The sequence below is a fragment of the Cardiocondyla obscurior genome, linkage group LG04 (genome assembly GCF_019399895.1).
Source record: "Cardiocondyla obscurior isolate alpha-2009 linkage group LG04, Cobs3.1, whole genome shotgun sequence".
In the NCBI taxonomy this organism is placed as follows: domain Eukaryota; kingdom Metazoa; phylum Arthropoda; class Insecta; order Hymenoptera; family Formicidae; genus Cardiocondyla; species Cardiocondyla obscurior.
In genome coordinates this window covers 9291267-9305548 of record NC_091867.1, presented here as the reverse complement: position 1 = coordinate 9305548, position 14282 = coordinate 9291267, and the positions used below count along the sequence as shown (strand labels likewise).

The following is a 14282-nucleotide window of genomic DNA, read 5'->3' as shown; positions in this document are numbered from 1 at the left end:
TGCGGAGTAGGGAGAGGTTGCAATCGATATCTCGATGAGCAACCAAGATGGGCGAATATATTGGCACTACTGATCGTCGAAGCGACGGCAGCGGGCTCGTGGCGGATTTTCTCGGAATTAAATTTTGTTAGTTTTTAGGCGCGTACCATTGTATTTAGCCATTTATAAAATAAAATAAATAAAATAAAATAAAAAATACGGCGAAATAAGATAAAAATGAAATAAAATAAAGTAGAATTAAATGAGACCGCATAAAATATGACGTAATTGTAAATAAAATAAAACAGTATCTGTCGAAATAAAGCGAGAATTTAATTTGTTGAATAATAAACACGTCTTGGGTCAGCCAAAGTGCACAAGCCCAGCCCGAATCTGACCCGATACCCTCGACGGAAACGTAAGTCTATCTTTTGGAAGAGAGGCCCAGTCTTTTCCAAATACTGCTTTCGTTTTGAGGAAATGACGTCAAGCACGTCGTGACTTTCGTGGCGACAGGATAGAGTGACACGCGAGTCATCTACGCTTTGGAGAGAAAATCGTTATCAGTGTCTGTCGTAATTAAACGAATACTCGTAATCCAGATTAGTAACGGAAAATCGACGTTTACATGTATACAAATCTCTTCCATTCACTGGTGAGACACGCCACATATAACAGTGCCCTACGAAACGCGATAGGTTAACCGCACTAAATTTAGCTACTGGCCCTTTTTCAATTTACTATTACTACTGTTAATTTAAATACCGATAAAATTAAAAGTAAAGGATTAATCGTTACGTCTATGTAATAAGTTGTTTGAATTATAATTATAGAACTACACACTATACTAACATAGTTCTTTTACTGTTGCAGGTAACATGAAATTGTGGATTGTGATAGCGCACATATTATTAGTCGCTGCTAATTTATGGGTCACAGCTCACTTCCAGGAAGAGGCACCTGAGGATAATGAGTTCGCAGAGTTCGAAGATTTTGAGGAGGAAAAGCCAAGTGTTGTCATTGAACGCGTAGAAGTACCTCAGGAGGAAGAATTAAATCAAGACTTCGAAGAGGATGACGTCTTGGTCACCGACGGTGACAACGAATTTGATCACTTCCAAGATGAGGAAGAGTTCGAAGGACTGGACGTTGCGGGAGGCAACGCCGGCCCGAAAAACGACGAACCTTCCACATTAACCATTACAAAGGTCCCGTTTCACTTACGCGAGAGATGGGACAGTTATTATTTAGAGATATTGATGATCACTGGACTAGTGGTATACTTTATAAACTATACAGTAGGACGTACTAAAAATGCTCATATAGTCGAGCAGTGGTTAATAGATCACAAGCAGCTTTTGTTGGATAACTTTTCTCTCGTCGGTTATTTAAATAAATCGAACGAGAACGCGATTGATGATGTTTTTATAAGACAGAGCGAATCTCATTACAGTTTGTACTGTTCTGGACGTGTTGGCTGTGATTCAATGCTTATCGAATTGAAATTAATAAAACGGCAAGATTTAGTCGCCGTATTAGCTCAATTGGTGCGGCCACAAAATGATCAGATTCATATAGAAGTGGAGCTCTCGAAAGACGAAGTAGATAACTTTGTTTTAGCCGTTGCTACAAAGCGGCTGGCGATGCATCTGGTACGCGACATGGCTGATATTAGCGTATATTGTCCGGAGAAACGACCTGGAGAAAAGTTCGGTCTTCCGTCGGGCTTTTACGTAATGTCCGAGATTCCAGAAGCAACTGCGGCTATTTTAGACACGCGGATTCAACAAGCATTCTTAAAGTTTACGCCTTTTATAGAGTATATTCACATTAGCGATCAATTTAGTGGACGTAAACCACAGGAGTAAGTATAAGCGTAAAATAACGCATGTAAAATAATTATTTAAATATATTAAATTACGATAAATAATAATACTAATATTTAATTTTTATTTTAGAGATACTACTCAGTTAACAATGCCTGAAGTTAAAAGAGTACTGTTGATGAGCTTGAATATAAGTCTTAAAGGCCGTGCATGTAATCCAGAGACTCAAGAAAAACTCAAATCTTTACTCCAACTTGCTTTCTATTTAATCGACAAGCTACGACGCTTTAAATTATCTAAAGAGGTATGCATTTTTGTACTTTAATAAGAAAAAATATTATTAAATTTTATACTTTAAGCAATTTTATTATATAGGGTAAAAATAAAGCGGATAAAAATCGGCTCAAAGTGGAGGAAGCTTTTTTGAAAACGACACACGCCGCAAGAGCCGAAGCTGCGGCACAAAGACGAGAGGAGCGTCGGAGAGCCGAGCAGGAAAGAATTCTCCAAGAGGAGGATCCCGATAAACAACGGAAGTGGGAAGAAAAGGAGCAACGAAGATTAGCGAAAAAACGTGCTCCAAGAATGAAGCAACTCAAGGTAAAAGCTTTTTGATACAACCAAAATTAATAAACGAGTTGCGTACTTTAAGAAACAAATCTGATATCGTATTTCAAAAGAAAATTTCGTAAGTTATTATATTGGAAAAAACTGTACTTCGTCCAAATTACCTATGAAATATGCTAATTTATGTTTTCATCGAGAATTATATATTCACTCAATGTTCTCACGCGAAGTATCAAACTTATTAAAGAAAGTACAAACGACTGTGAAAAATTATCCTGCGAATTGTGCGTTTGTTGTGTGACGTATATTTTATTTGCCCTACTGCCAGCTTACATACTTAAATATAGAGATATACAATATTTCCTGTTGAAAGAAAAATAATAAAATTTAGCATATACTATATACACACATATATAATATTATTATATATCTCTTTTTTAGTATTATATACCAACGAACTGATATTAAATACTAGCTGAATATAAAATTGCTCTTTAATGATGAACAATATTTATATCTATAATCAGATCATACTGACATTTCAACAAAATGTTTTTTTTTTTTTTTTTTTTTCGTATTTCATATAAATGCATTCAATAATAACATTTATTTTGATATATTTTTGTTTTTTATATTATATAAATGGAAGTATAAAAATCGAACTTACATTTTAAAAAATGTAAAATATAGACGTATTATTTATTACACATAATGATAATAGTTAATCATCTGTTTTCCAAGCAACGTGCCACAATAAGCTTAGTCTTATTTTAAATATTTAAAATTATAATAGCAGTGCTTAGCTTATATGTATAAATCGTTTAATAAATAATAGATCAATTATTTAAAAATGTAGGTATCTGGTTTAATGTTAATATACATTTAAAAAAATTTATTTTTGTCATATATTAAATGATTTTGACTGATAATGATCGCTAATAAGTAGATAAATCTTAATATTTTAAAAAGATATTTTTTTTTGTTAAAACATAAAAATATTTGAATGTAAAGCTGATGTTATACGTTTATGTTTTTAAGCAGAAATTAAATTACGGACTGTGCAGAAGTTTCGTATTACTCTGGATAACCGTTTTGGAAAACAGAAAGTTGCTATCTGACACAAAATCCGCTATAACTATGTTAAGCCCACCACGACCAGGACGCTTCTGATTTATCCAAGAAAGAATCGCCTTCTGGCAACGAGGTACCAGGTCTCTTTGTAGAGTGCCACACACATGTTTTACGACGTAGGACGTATCCGGCGTCAAGAGACATTGCGACACAAATGCGATGTCCAGCGGCCTGCTCTCCAGCTCGATGTTTAAAAAATCAATCAACTCTTCTACGCGGACGGTGTTAGGCCATACGGTACGCCAGAGACCGGATGGCCACAAATTTGCATAATTGCGCGCGTATATGTTTCTGTAGATCACGAACACCTGGTATCTCTTTTGAACCAGCCACTGCAACGTTACGTGGTCGAATCTGGACGAGACCGGGCACAGTTTTCCACGAAAAATCTGAGTTATTCTGTCTACGAGACGGTGATGATCCTGATCCGTGAATTTATAGAAATGCTGGAAGTCCAGGATAACGATCTCGTTCGCATGGGAGGTGAGCCAATCGGCTACGTCCAGAAGCGGCTTGCTGACCTCCGCGCCATACAGACCGTGAAGGAAATAAATGTTGTTGGTCCGCGGCTTTGTGGCAACGCGCAGATCTAAATATCGAATTCCGCCGTTAAGCTGCTGCTTGATATCATCGCGTTGGGTAATAGACCAATTTAAAATAATGGGCTTGGCGACGAATGAGCAATAACGGCCGAGTGTCTGGATGAAGTTAGGCTCGTCCGGCCCCACGTCGTTCCGCTTCTCGATCGTGTACGTCATGGTATCGTGAGAACCTGGAAAGATTGGTTTGTATCACAATCATTTTCATTCTTGCAAGATATTTCAGGCTAAATATAGTTTTGATTAGTCATTCGCATCTCTTTTGCCGCAGTTGAATAATGCATATTGAACTGAAATTGATTTTTAAATTATCGTTTGTTTTTTTCTCTCTCTTTTTTTTATTCCGAAAATTAAATCTTAATTGTTCATACAATTATAATAAATATAAAAAACTGGAAACTAAAATTCAAAGAGTTTCCACCTATAATTAGTTGGAAATATGAAAACATTAAAATAATAAAATATTATTTCTCACATAAATTAATTTCTAGATATAAGCATGATTAAGCATCATGAGCAGAATGATTTAAACGTACCGGGTATCGCCAAATGTATTATGGGTACATTTTTAAGCGGTGCCGGAAGTCGAGTCATCCAAAATTCCAAATCATCGTTCAAAGCTACGCCCGGCCATCTCTCTCCTTTTCCCCCGCCTTCCATGGTGCCTGGATCCGCGATTGTGCCTCAAATTACATATCTTATCGGAGATCCGTGAACGCAAGGAGGTCCGAGTCTTCAACTTGCGGCATGAGGCGCAATCGCAGGTGTCGACCTGTGTGTAACAGTACAAATGACGCACTGGTTGCCGTGCAATGTCGGCGCTTTGTAGACGTTCATGTACTTTCCCACGATGATTTCAAGCCCGGCCGCACCAGGCAGCTAGCGTACGCTCATTCAGCGTAACCTCGCTTTGTAAATATGGCTTTCGCCACGTAATACGTCAGCCGCATTTTGACAAAGAACGCAAATATTTACTGCTCCCTCGCAGATCTCATGCATGATGCATCATTTTCGCAAGACGCTGGCTTTGCAGATGTACGATAAGGGCGCGATAAGATTTCACAAGACCGCCAGTAGAATCTAGAATCTCTCGGCGAAAAATAAACGACGCTCCAATGCGCTCTGCGCACACGCACGTTTCAACGACGCAATCAATTTTGTGAACGTACCGCAAGATATCTCGAAATTCGTAGCGTTCAGAAACTTCGATAAATTAGTTTTGACTTTTTGAATAACACCCTTTTGCGTATTGATATTGATAGAAAATCAATAATTACGCATACACGATTTTAATTTACTCTTCGGGATAAGTTCGAGCAAGAAATATCACTCCGAAGACTCGGGCTGGGTTTTCTCCATCTAAAATTAAAATTTAATATTATATTCTTTGTCGCTCTTAAGAAATTATTAATTAATTAAAATTTTTTTTTTTTAGCAATATCAGTAAGACGTATATAAAAAAATACAAAAGCGATGTAAAATTGTTTCAACTGCGTCATGTTTTTTTTTTTTATTTGTGTGGCGTTGTATTGCGCATTTACCTGTGAATCATCTATTATGTCAGAAATGTTGTGCTTCTCGAGGATATTCTGGATCGAATAAATAATCTTTTGTTTCTGATCGGCGCAACATGAGGTGCAAACGTCGCTCGTGCAGACATGCTCTTGTAGCTGAAAACCATTGCAATTTTTGTACCTTTGTAATAACAAATAGTGCCTTCAAATGGTACCTGCAACGCTTCCAGGACGCACTGCTTGACTTCATTCAAGACCTCATTCAGTTTATTAAACTGCTCGCATTTTTTCCGCACATCTTTTAGGACCTTTTTCCGGGCTTCTCTCGTTTCTTGTATCTGCTGCTCGAGGATCTTGGTCTTCTCCTCAGACTCCATACACTTCGCCTTATATTCGTCTATCACTTGTTCGTAATTATTGTATCTCGTATTCTCGCGCTGTATTCGTTCGTACTCGAGGATTATGTCCTGGTGCGCCTGAGCGAGCTCGTGCATCGCTCGTTTGTACTTCAACGCATCCTCCTGGGCAACCTTGGCCTCTTCATCGAGAAGCTCACACTGCAGCCTGAACATACGATTAATTTCCTTGGATTCGGCGCTTCGTGTTTCCAAGTCCTGGCAGACTTTCAGCATCAAACTCAGCTCGTGATTCAGTGCGATGTTTCTCCTAATTGCATTGTGCATTACATCGGCTATGCGGACATTCGTTGCTTCCTTGAAATCCTGAGCGAGCTGCTTCAATCGTTCTTCCATCTCTTTTTGCATTCTGAAAGTTTAGAATTATTTGACGATCATGTTACACGACATTAATTTATTCAACATAACAATCATCTTTAAATTTAAGAAAAGGGCATTAGTGCAAGGAAGGATATCTTATTGATTGAGCTGTTTACTTAGCCTTCGCAATAATAACTGATTTTTCTGTTTCGTAAAGTGTAGTTTTATGCGACTCCTCTTGTTTTGCCATCTCTTCTTCTTGTACCTCAAACTTGCGCATTAAATCCAAACGGGCCAATCTCCAGTCTTCCAATGCATTCAGCTTCCCGTCTGATGTAAAGTAACACAATGTCTTTAATTAATTTATATCCCAATTTTTATTCATACCTTAAGATAATTTTGCATTACTTGCTAGTTTTACTTCAGCACTCAAATTGCTTTTCATAATACGGTACTCTTGTTCCATTGCGCTTTCTTTCTTTTTGAACTCTGCTTGCTCTTGCTTTCTTGACTCTTCCAAGGCTAATAATCGTTCATTCAGCTCGCGAGCCTCTTCTATTTTTCCTTCCAAGTCTCGTTTCAAATGGGCTACGATATCAGATCGATCCTCCTTTAATTGCTCATACTGCTTCGTCAAATTATTCATCTCGGTTTCAAGCTCTTCATTCCGGCTGCGTAATCTGACAAAAAAAATAAAATAAAAAATAAAATCAAGAGGACCATTATTAAACGTCATAGACAGAAGGCAGAAGCAAAATGTTTGATCTTAATAAAACGAACCGTGATAGCTGTCTATTATTATCCAAAATTTGTTGCTCGAAAGACACATTTTCTCGTTCGTTCAAACACTTCTTTCGCACTTTCTTCTCCTTATCACCGCCACGTTTCTTCTTTTTGTTCATCTTGTTACTTTTACACACTGATTATGCTCCGTGCATGTGCTCTCAAGCTCTGTGTTACAATTTATTATCTCAGATTACTGGACTCGTGTCGTATTGAATCGAAATTCGGGAAACGTCGGCTCGAAATTATTTAAATTTAATTAAAGTTACTACATTGCGTCTACCGTATGTACAACGTCAAATATCAACACCGCACTCCTACGCCTAGTTTCCGTAGCATCTCGTACCTGCCATCTTCAGTTGCCATAGTAACGATAACAAAGTAACGAAACCAAATATATCATATCTAATACATTAGTGCACGAGTATGAGGTATATTCGTGAATAAATGCCAACACAATATGATTAACATAAAATATCAATTAAAATAACATAGTTCTAATACAGCATCATTACATAAGGAAATACTAACGAAATACAACAGATAGTAAGTAATACACACTTAAATATATATATAGGATATTCCAAATTTATGCGGTAATACTAATTTTAATTATTAATTACGTGTGTATCTCTGCTGCAGTATGCAATAATATTCAACAATAATACAATAAAGAAAAGAAATAAATTAGTATTCTAATTTTTATTCGATGCAATATTGTGAATTACTCTGGTATATCCTGTATATAACGCAAATAAACTAAATAAATTATAAAATAAGAATATGTAATAAGAAGTATCGATATTTGGCATGTCTACTGTGGATGCATTTCGATATTTACTGTCAGCGTTGAAAATTGATAAATGTATGTACGTAAACCGTCTAGATTTTCGGTACTGGCAGTAAGTGACGGAATGCTGTTAATATATCAACACTCACACGCTTCCTAACATTTTCATTTTTACTCAATTTTGGCATATATACAATCACATCTATTTACACAATTACAAATTGTTTGCACAGCCATTGCAATATCATGCACGTAAAGACGTGTAATATTCTTTGGCAATAAAACAATTTTATTAGATAAATAATCAACAACCTTTTAATTCATATTTTATATTACAGCAATATTTTGTAATATTTTAATATGCACACTGAAAGGCCAGATATGGCATTTTCTGCGGCGAGCGGCGGCTGGCGTACGTGACTTCCCCCACTCTCTCGGCCGCCGAGTACGGGGAGGTGTAGTAGGCCGCGTTCCCCCTCAGTTCTCTGTGACCGGTGCTCTGCGAAACGTCACGCACGTGCTTCGTGTGAGATTCGACGCACACCACGCCAAGATCACGCACGCCAGCCGGCCGTCGCAGCCCCACGAACGCCATTCCTGACGGTAAGTGTACGTGTAATCTAAAGTAATTTTACAAATGTGTCGTTGAAAAAAGCTGTATAAGTGATCGAGAGTTGTACAAAATTACCACGAAATCATATTATTGCAAGGTAGTTTAAATATTACATTTGTACGAAAATATGATATGATATATAACTGTAAATTTGAATAAGTCTGATAACGTTGTACTTTTGCAAGAAATAGGGAACTAAAAATTTTGTAATAAATCTCGTTCATTTATGGACGATATCCCTACTCACTGTGATATTACATTGAGCTTAATAATGGAACTTTATAAACTAAGAACTAAGCTCAGAGTCCATATACTACTTGATCATAATTTTTAAGAAGGAACTAAAGTTAAATTAAAAATCATTAGTTATATTAATTATGGCGTTACGCAACAAAATTTAGACATAATCGCTATAAAGTAAATTACTACCATATATACATTTAATGCACTGAAATGTTAAACTCGAGATTATTCCACTCGCGCCATCGGAAGGATGTTATCAAAAATGATGTTCCAATACGAACCTCTTATAAAATTCTTTCCAAGCTTAGTCTAGAAAAACCTATGTATATTTATATATGTATACGAGATAAAATGAATGAAAGTATAAAATTTAGTTAACAGGAGGTCTCGGTGGGGGAGGTGGCTGCGGTCTGCGGAAGTATATAATAAGACTAAGTATTCCCGTGAGAAATCCGATAAGATACAGATCCCAGTTTTGTCCAAGCAATTGATCCCATTTATCCAATTGATCGACTAAACTGAATTCTTGTAGATAATCAAAGCCGAACAGAAAAGAAAGTTTAATCAAGGCTAGTGCTACGGGTATTCGCGCGTCAGGACTAGCGTCCGCGGCTAGATCGTAGCATCGTTTAGCTAAATGCCGATCTTTAGCTAAACCTAAACCGCGTTCGTGCATGTACCCCAAATTAAACATGGCTTGAGCATTGTGTTGTTGATCGGATGCCGAACGATAATGACCCGCAGCAGCTTCGTAATCAACTTTTGTTCCTCTGCCGTAATAATGCGCGTCCCCAAGTTTTACCTGACGTAAAATATATAACTTGTCTTACACTCGAAATGCAAATCTAAATATTTTTTTAAGTATCTCAATTCGTTTACTCACCTGAGCAGCGGAATATCCTTGCGCGGCAGCTCGCGCCCACAATGCCAGAGCTCTAACTAAGCCTTCTTCTTCTGATAAAATATCAGCTTCTCCTCTGTCTAAAATAAATGCCGCGTTACTCTGCGCAACTTCGTACCCCATTTCGGAAAACAGGGCATAATTGAGGAACGCCTCGTTCACTCTGCCTTCTCTATAATCCGTATGCGCCACCATTAATTGATCGCTCCACTTTCCTCTTTCGGCAACGTTTTTCATTAATTCCACAGCTGTTGGGCAACTTCTCATCATTCCAGTACCAGCCGCATGCATTTGAGCGAGATTATAATATGCCAGCACATGACCAGATTGGCTGGCTAAATTAAAATATTTATTTGCCATTTTGTAGTCTCGTCTAACGCCTATGCCACCTAAAAATTAAATGCAAGTATTATTCGCAAAATATTATACGATTACACATTTAAACAAAAAAGAAAACGTAACAGTTATGCAATTCATATACTTACTAAAATACATATTGCCTAACTGCAATTGTCCATCGACCCAGCCTTGTTCAGCAGCTTGACTGAAATATTGCAATGCTTTAGCAGTATTTCTTTCTACTCCCATTCCATATAAGTACATCAAACCCAATCCACTTTGGCCTACGGGATTACCCAGCTCTGCAGCTTTCTTGAAATACTTATATGCCGTTTCATTATCTTGCTTCACAATTTCACTTCCTTCCAAATAGATCTGTATAAATGAAAGTTTTATTTATTCCTCGTTTCAAAAATCGGGGCTTTTATTGTTGAAATTGCATTTTACCTTTCCGAGGAAAGCCATTGCCACTGGATTGCCGGCGTCGGCCGCGTGTTGAAAATATTGCACAGCTCTTTCGTGATCCAAAGGAACTCCTCTACCGCCTTGATAATGAAGCTGTCCAAGTCCAACTTGTGCTTGAGTGTCGCCTTTTTTGGCCAACAATTGATAATATTCTATCAAGTCTTGATCAAAAATTCCAGAAGTATATCCGGGATTTTCATGTTCATCTAAAAGTCGAACACGTTGAACTACTGGTCCGCCACTCAGCGAAACTTCCTCCGTGACCTTCTTCGCTACTTTTCGATAGAAATCTAAAGCACGTTCACAAGAGGCGGGTGTTGTTACACCTGCCCAATGACGATATCCCATCACCATTTGAGCACGAACATCACCACCGAGAGCAGCTACAGTATAATGAAGTAAAGCTTTTCCTTGAGATGCATTAACACCGCCAATACCAGTCGCATATAAAAATCCCATTCCCTGTAAAAAAAAAAAAAACTATAATCAGTTAAAATTCTTTTTTACAAAACTCAATACTATACATATATATTTATATATATCACATATATACCATATGAGCAGATGGGAGTCCTGTGTCTGCAAGTTCCTTGAATACTTTAAATATATTAGGTATGTCGTCAATAGCGACGCGCAGAGAAGTAGGACCCAAGGGAGTTCCAAGTAACCTTGCCCATGCTAATATAGATCTGGCCTCGCGATGGCCTAATTTTGCAGCCTCTACAAGCAATCTGTAGCCTTCCTGCTTGTTAGCCCGCATTGCGTTTATAATGTTTTCTGCTTTCTTAAACATCTGCTCGGCTGGAAAGGAGTTGCAGCAAAAGTATGTTAAAAAACCAAGCAAAAACGTTGTATAATACCATTCAATAGAAAATTAAGCATGTTCGAATTCAACATACCCGCTTGCTGCTCCGCCGACAATGGTTCCTGAACTTCGTTCTCGAGCGTGTCGAACAGCTCCTGAGCCTCCCAAGATTCCATGTCCTCTTCATTATCAGACGGTCTCTCGCTTAGAACCAAGGAATCCAGATCCTTTGTCTGCGCAATCATAGTCTTCATCCATACGTTTCTGGTCCCCGGATTGTCCAGGGTATCCTTGCTGGTGGTCTCCGCCTTACCTTCCCCGTCCTCTTTTTTTCCCGGCTGCTTGCCGACGATCTTCTCGTAGATCGGATCGGACGCCGGCACGAGTTTCATTATCGTTTCGCGCAGAGCGCTCAGCTCGCGCAGCTGCTCGAAGGCGCTCTCCATGTCCTCGATCGCGACCTCCTCCTCCGTCTCCTCGTTATTGTTCGACTTCTGTGTGACATCGCCGCGCTTCTTCGAGCCGGTCTCCACTTCGGCGTTGCCCAGGACGAGCAACGCCGGCAGAAGTAGGAATACGAGGCTTCCGTTGATCTTCATAGCTCGTCGAGGATTCAAGCGCGGGCCCACCTCATCACAAAACCTACAACGCCGCCGGCCGTTGACGTGCACATTGCCCTCACGGGCACGCGGTTATGCGAGGCCGCGCGATTGATCGCACTCGATATGTCGCGCAACATACGTGGACGTTCGCGGAGTTATCGTCTCTTGCCTCTTCGACCAATTACGTCATTAGGACACGTCAATACGCATTTTTCCGCGGCGCGGGCCCGACCGCGCGCGCTAACAAAAGCAGCCAGGTGGACTCGCGGGATCTACGTGCGACCGACCGACAACGTTCGTGTAACCGTCGCACCCAAGCGAGCCGCGCATCAACGCGTTCCGGCACCCAGCACGCGGGAGAACCATCCGTCGAATCAGCTGTTCTGGTCAGCTACAACTGCGTAATCGCCATAATAACAATGCGCTGCCCGTGCCGCTGCACGAATGCGCGTTACGCCTTGTTTATACCAGCGACACGTTGGCCGACCGCGGAGGCCGAGATATTTTATTCTAACGCACGCCGACGACCGTGACGTGGCTTTCGACTTTGCTAGCCCGAAACGCGCGACAATGCAGCGAAGTGCGACGCGTTTAAATCGTATTAGATAAGAACGGACGATTAGAAGAAAAATGATTATGACACTTCCCCCACTCTGCTCGAGTTAACTGAATCGCCAGGCTGCTCGAGCTGCTCCAGCTGCACCTCGTGGACGTACGTACAGGTTGGATCCTTTCCTTTTTTTTTTTTTTCTTAGGCCTTCGCGGTCTTCGTCGGCTGGTGCGACGATGTATCCACGTTTAATCCGATTTTCTAGGTGCATGGAAAACGCAAACCGTCCCGTCAATTTTGTAGGTTATGCGCTTTTCGAGGTCTCACAAAAGCAGAAATCGAGTAATGTCTCTTTCTAGCCGTTCTTATCAGGGAAACTAGCTTCAAAGGTTCTTTAATACTTGGAATTTTAGAAGATAAAGAAGTAAATTGATTAGGGATTAAAAAATTAATTCGCAGTAAACATCGTGCGAGTTCTCCAGTGTGGCGAAATTCGATCACTCGCTCTTGGAAAAACAAAAAAAGAAAAAAAAAAGTGAAGACAGCTTTCAGCGCCTCTATAGCTGTCTCGCCGGAAAGGTGAATTAAAAGCGATGACGCAGTGTTGCGCAAAATTCAAATATATATATTTTAATTTTTCTTTATATCTACAAATTAAAAATACGACTTTAAAAAATTGCAGCACATTTTTCTGTTCAACTTAGCAGAATGCGGACTGTCGGATACGTAATTATTTAATATTCGGCGTGGTAAAAACATAGTTTTAATTAAAAGACATTAATTTCAGAAAGTATTATTTTATTAAAAATAAAATAGTAAATCAATTTTATATACATATATAATTTTGTTTTTCTTCTTACGTGACGAAAAGCGCATTTTAAAACTGCTTCATACTATCAAGAAACAATATCTGCGAATAATATTTAGAAAAGAACGAAAGAAGAAAATGTACAAACTTTAAGATCAACTCTGGTACTATTATCTCCGGAATTAAAATTCCATTCGTGCTCACTATCTACGGTAAATATATTTCTTTATCGCGTGAAATTATTTTTTATCTTCGCTTATAACTTGATGGCAGTTAGTTTCGAAATAAACAAGTAGCGACATATCTTAATTGTATTTTTTTATATTACGCACTAAATGATATCGACGCATTTAACGATGCAAGTTGACAAAGCTTTATTCTATCGTTAAATGTAAAAAAGAAATATCTTAAAAAAAAAAAAATTAACACAGCAATATTTATATTGTTAAATAAATATCAGTCGCAAATAGATTTCTTGTCGGGGGTGTCAAGTTTCCGCTGCAATTGTTTTCGAAACAAGCGTCAGCAGAAACATAACTTGCTAACAGAAGATAATGAGTCGTTGATTGCAGAAATTGAGCAAAGTCGGTTGTTAACTCGTCACACTTCGGTCAGCTTGCTTGGACGCGATAAACATATTTATTATGCTCGTTTTAAAATAATTGTCGTGCGATAGAAGAATGTCTTTTTCAAGATCGCGGTCTTTTTTTCTTTTTTATTTGTTGCTTTATACGTTCTTTTTCTTTTTAACAATATGTGCCTTTTTTTTCTTTAATTTAATCCTTAATTGTAAAACTGCTTTAACCTTCGAGTATTAATAAATTATAACTGATTGAAAGATATCAAAAGCACGCGAGAAGTGTAATTGCGAATTACAGCACGCTTTAAAATTCGCAAACTCGATGGGTTTCGATCGATCGTCGATTGGTCCACGGCCGATCGATTTATATCGCTTCCAATAGCCATCTTTTTTTTTCTTTTTTTTTGCAGAGCAACCATTACCGGCTATTCGCGGCTAACTTTGTCCGGTTCATCATCCCGCCACAAAAAC

The 14282-nt window shown here is 38.6% G+C and overlaps 4 protein-coding genes across 6 annotated transcripts; 1 reads left to right on the top strand and 3 right to left on the bottom strand.

Annotated features, from left to right (window-relative positions):
- Positions 1–455: 455 nt before the first annotated feature.
- LOC139101566 (PAT complex subunit CCDC47-like) lies at positions 456–2645 on the top strand. The gene is made up of 4 exons (XM_070654807.1): positions 456–634; positions 853–1843; positions 1938–2109; positions 2181–2645. The coding sequence occupies exons 2-4, from the start codon at positions 858–860 to the stop codon at positions 2418–2420; spliced, it is 1398 nt and encodes a 465-aa protein (XP_070510908.1). The 5' UTR covers positions 456–634; positions 853–857; the 3' UTR covers positions 2421–2645.
- On the bottom strand, positions 2540–4772 carry LOC139101570 (PI-PLC X domain-containing protein 3). The gene is made up of 2 exons (XM_070654813.1): positions 4639–4772; positions 2540–4275 (listed from the first exon to the last, which is right to left on the bottom strand). Exons 1-2 carry the CDS (start codon positions 4760–4762, stop codon positions 3422–3424), a joined length of 978 nt encoding a protein of 325 aa, XP_070510914.1. The 5' UTR covers positions 4763–4772; the 3' UTR covers positions 2540–3421.
- Positions 4773–5354: 582 nt separating this feature from the next.
- LOC139101567 (cilia- and flagella-associated protein 157) lies at positions 5355–7401 on the bottom strand. Of its 3 annotated transcripts, XM_070654810.1 has the most exons (6): positions 7113–7401; positions 6741–7012; positions 6509–6662; positions 5832–6381; positions 5644–5772; positions 5355–5461 (listed from the first exon to the last, which is right to left on the bottom strand). In XM_070654810.1, exons 1-6 carry the CDS (start codon positions 7232–7234, stop codon positions 5429–5431), a joined length of 1260 nt encoding a protein of 419 aa, XP_070510911.1. In that variant the 5' UTR covers positions 7235–7401; the 3' UTR covers positions 5355–5428. The 3 variants fall into 3 exon arrangements, with proteins under 3 accessions (XP_070510911.1, XP_070510910.1, XP_070510909.1); XM_070654809.1 differs by having other exon boundaries at positions 5644–6381; XM_070654808.1 differs by lacking the exon at positions 5355–5461 and having other exon boundaries at positions 5508–5772.
- A 175-nt stretch (positions 7402–7576) lies between these two features.
- Positions 7577–12512, bottom strand: Hrd3 (HMG-coA reductase degradation 3). Its single transcript, XM_070654791.1, has 6 exons — positions 11366–12512; positions 11020–11267; positions 10449–10928; positions 10148–10376; positions 9645–10051; positions 7577–9563 (listed from the first exon to the last, which is right to left on the bottom strand). The coding sequence occupies exons 1-6, from the start codon at positions 11868–11870 to the stop codon at positions 9132–9134; spliced, it is 2301 nt and encodes a 766-aa protein (XP_070510892.1). The 5' UTR covers positions 11871–12512; the 3' UTR covers positions 7577–9131.
- Positions 12513–14282: the final 1770 nt, after the last annotated feature.

Bases quoted from the DNA above. Each gene is read 5' to 3' on its own strand.
- LOC139101566 (XM_070654807.1), top strand. From the start codon at position 858: ATGAAATTGTGGATTGTGATAGCGCACATATTATTAGTCGCTGCTAAT. The intron at 1,844-1,937 runs GTAAGTATAAGC...TTTTTATTTTAG, and splicing joins AGTGGACGTAAACCACAGGA to AGATACTACTCAGTTAACAA. The intron at 2,110-2,180 runs GTATGCATTTTT...TTTATTATATAG, and splicing joins GCTTTAAATTATCTAAAGAG to GGTAAAAATAAAGCGGATAA.
- LOC139101570 (XM_070654813.1), bottom strand. From the start codon at position 4,762: ATGGAAGGCGGGGGAAAAGGAGAGAGATGGCCGGGCGTAGCTTTGAAC. The intron at 4,276-4,638 runs GTACGTTTAAAT...CAATCTTTCCAG, and splicing joins AATACATTTGGCGATACCCG to GTTCTCACGATACCATGACG.
- LOC139101567 (XM_070654808.1), bottom strand. From the start codon at position 7,234: ATGAACAAAAAGAAGAAACGTGGCGGTGATAAGGAGAAGAAAGTGCGA. The intron at 6,382-6,508 runs GTAAACAGCTCA...CTAAACTTTCAG, and splicing joins GTTATTATTGCGAAGGCTAA to AATGCAAAAAGAGATGGAAG. The intron at 5,773-5,831 runs GTACCATTTGAA...AATGGTTTTCAG, and splicing joins GCGTCCTGGAAGCGTTGCAG to CTACAAGAGCATGTCTGCAC.
- Hrd3 (XM_070654791.1), bottom strand. From the start codon at position 11,870: ATGAAGATCAACGGAAGCCTCGTATTCCTACTTCTGCCGGCGTTGCTC. The intron at 10,052-10,147 runs GTAAGTATATGA...TTTAATTTTTAG, and splicing joins GTTAGGCAATATGTATTTTA to GTGGCATAGGCGTTAGACGA. The intron at 9,564-9,644 runs GTGAGTAAACGA...ATTTTACGTCAG, and splicing joins AAGGATATTCCGCTGCTCAG to GTAAAACTTGGGGACGCGCA.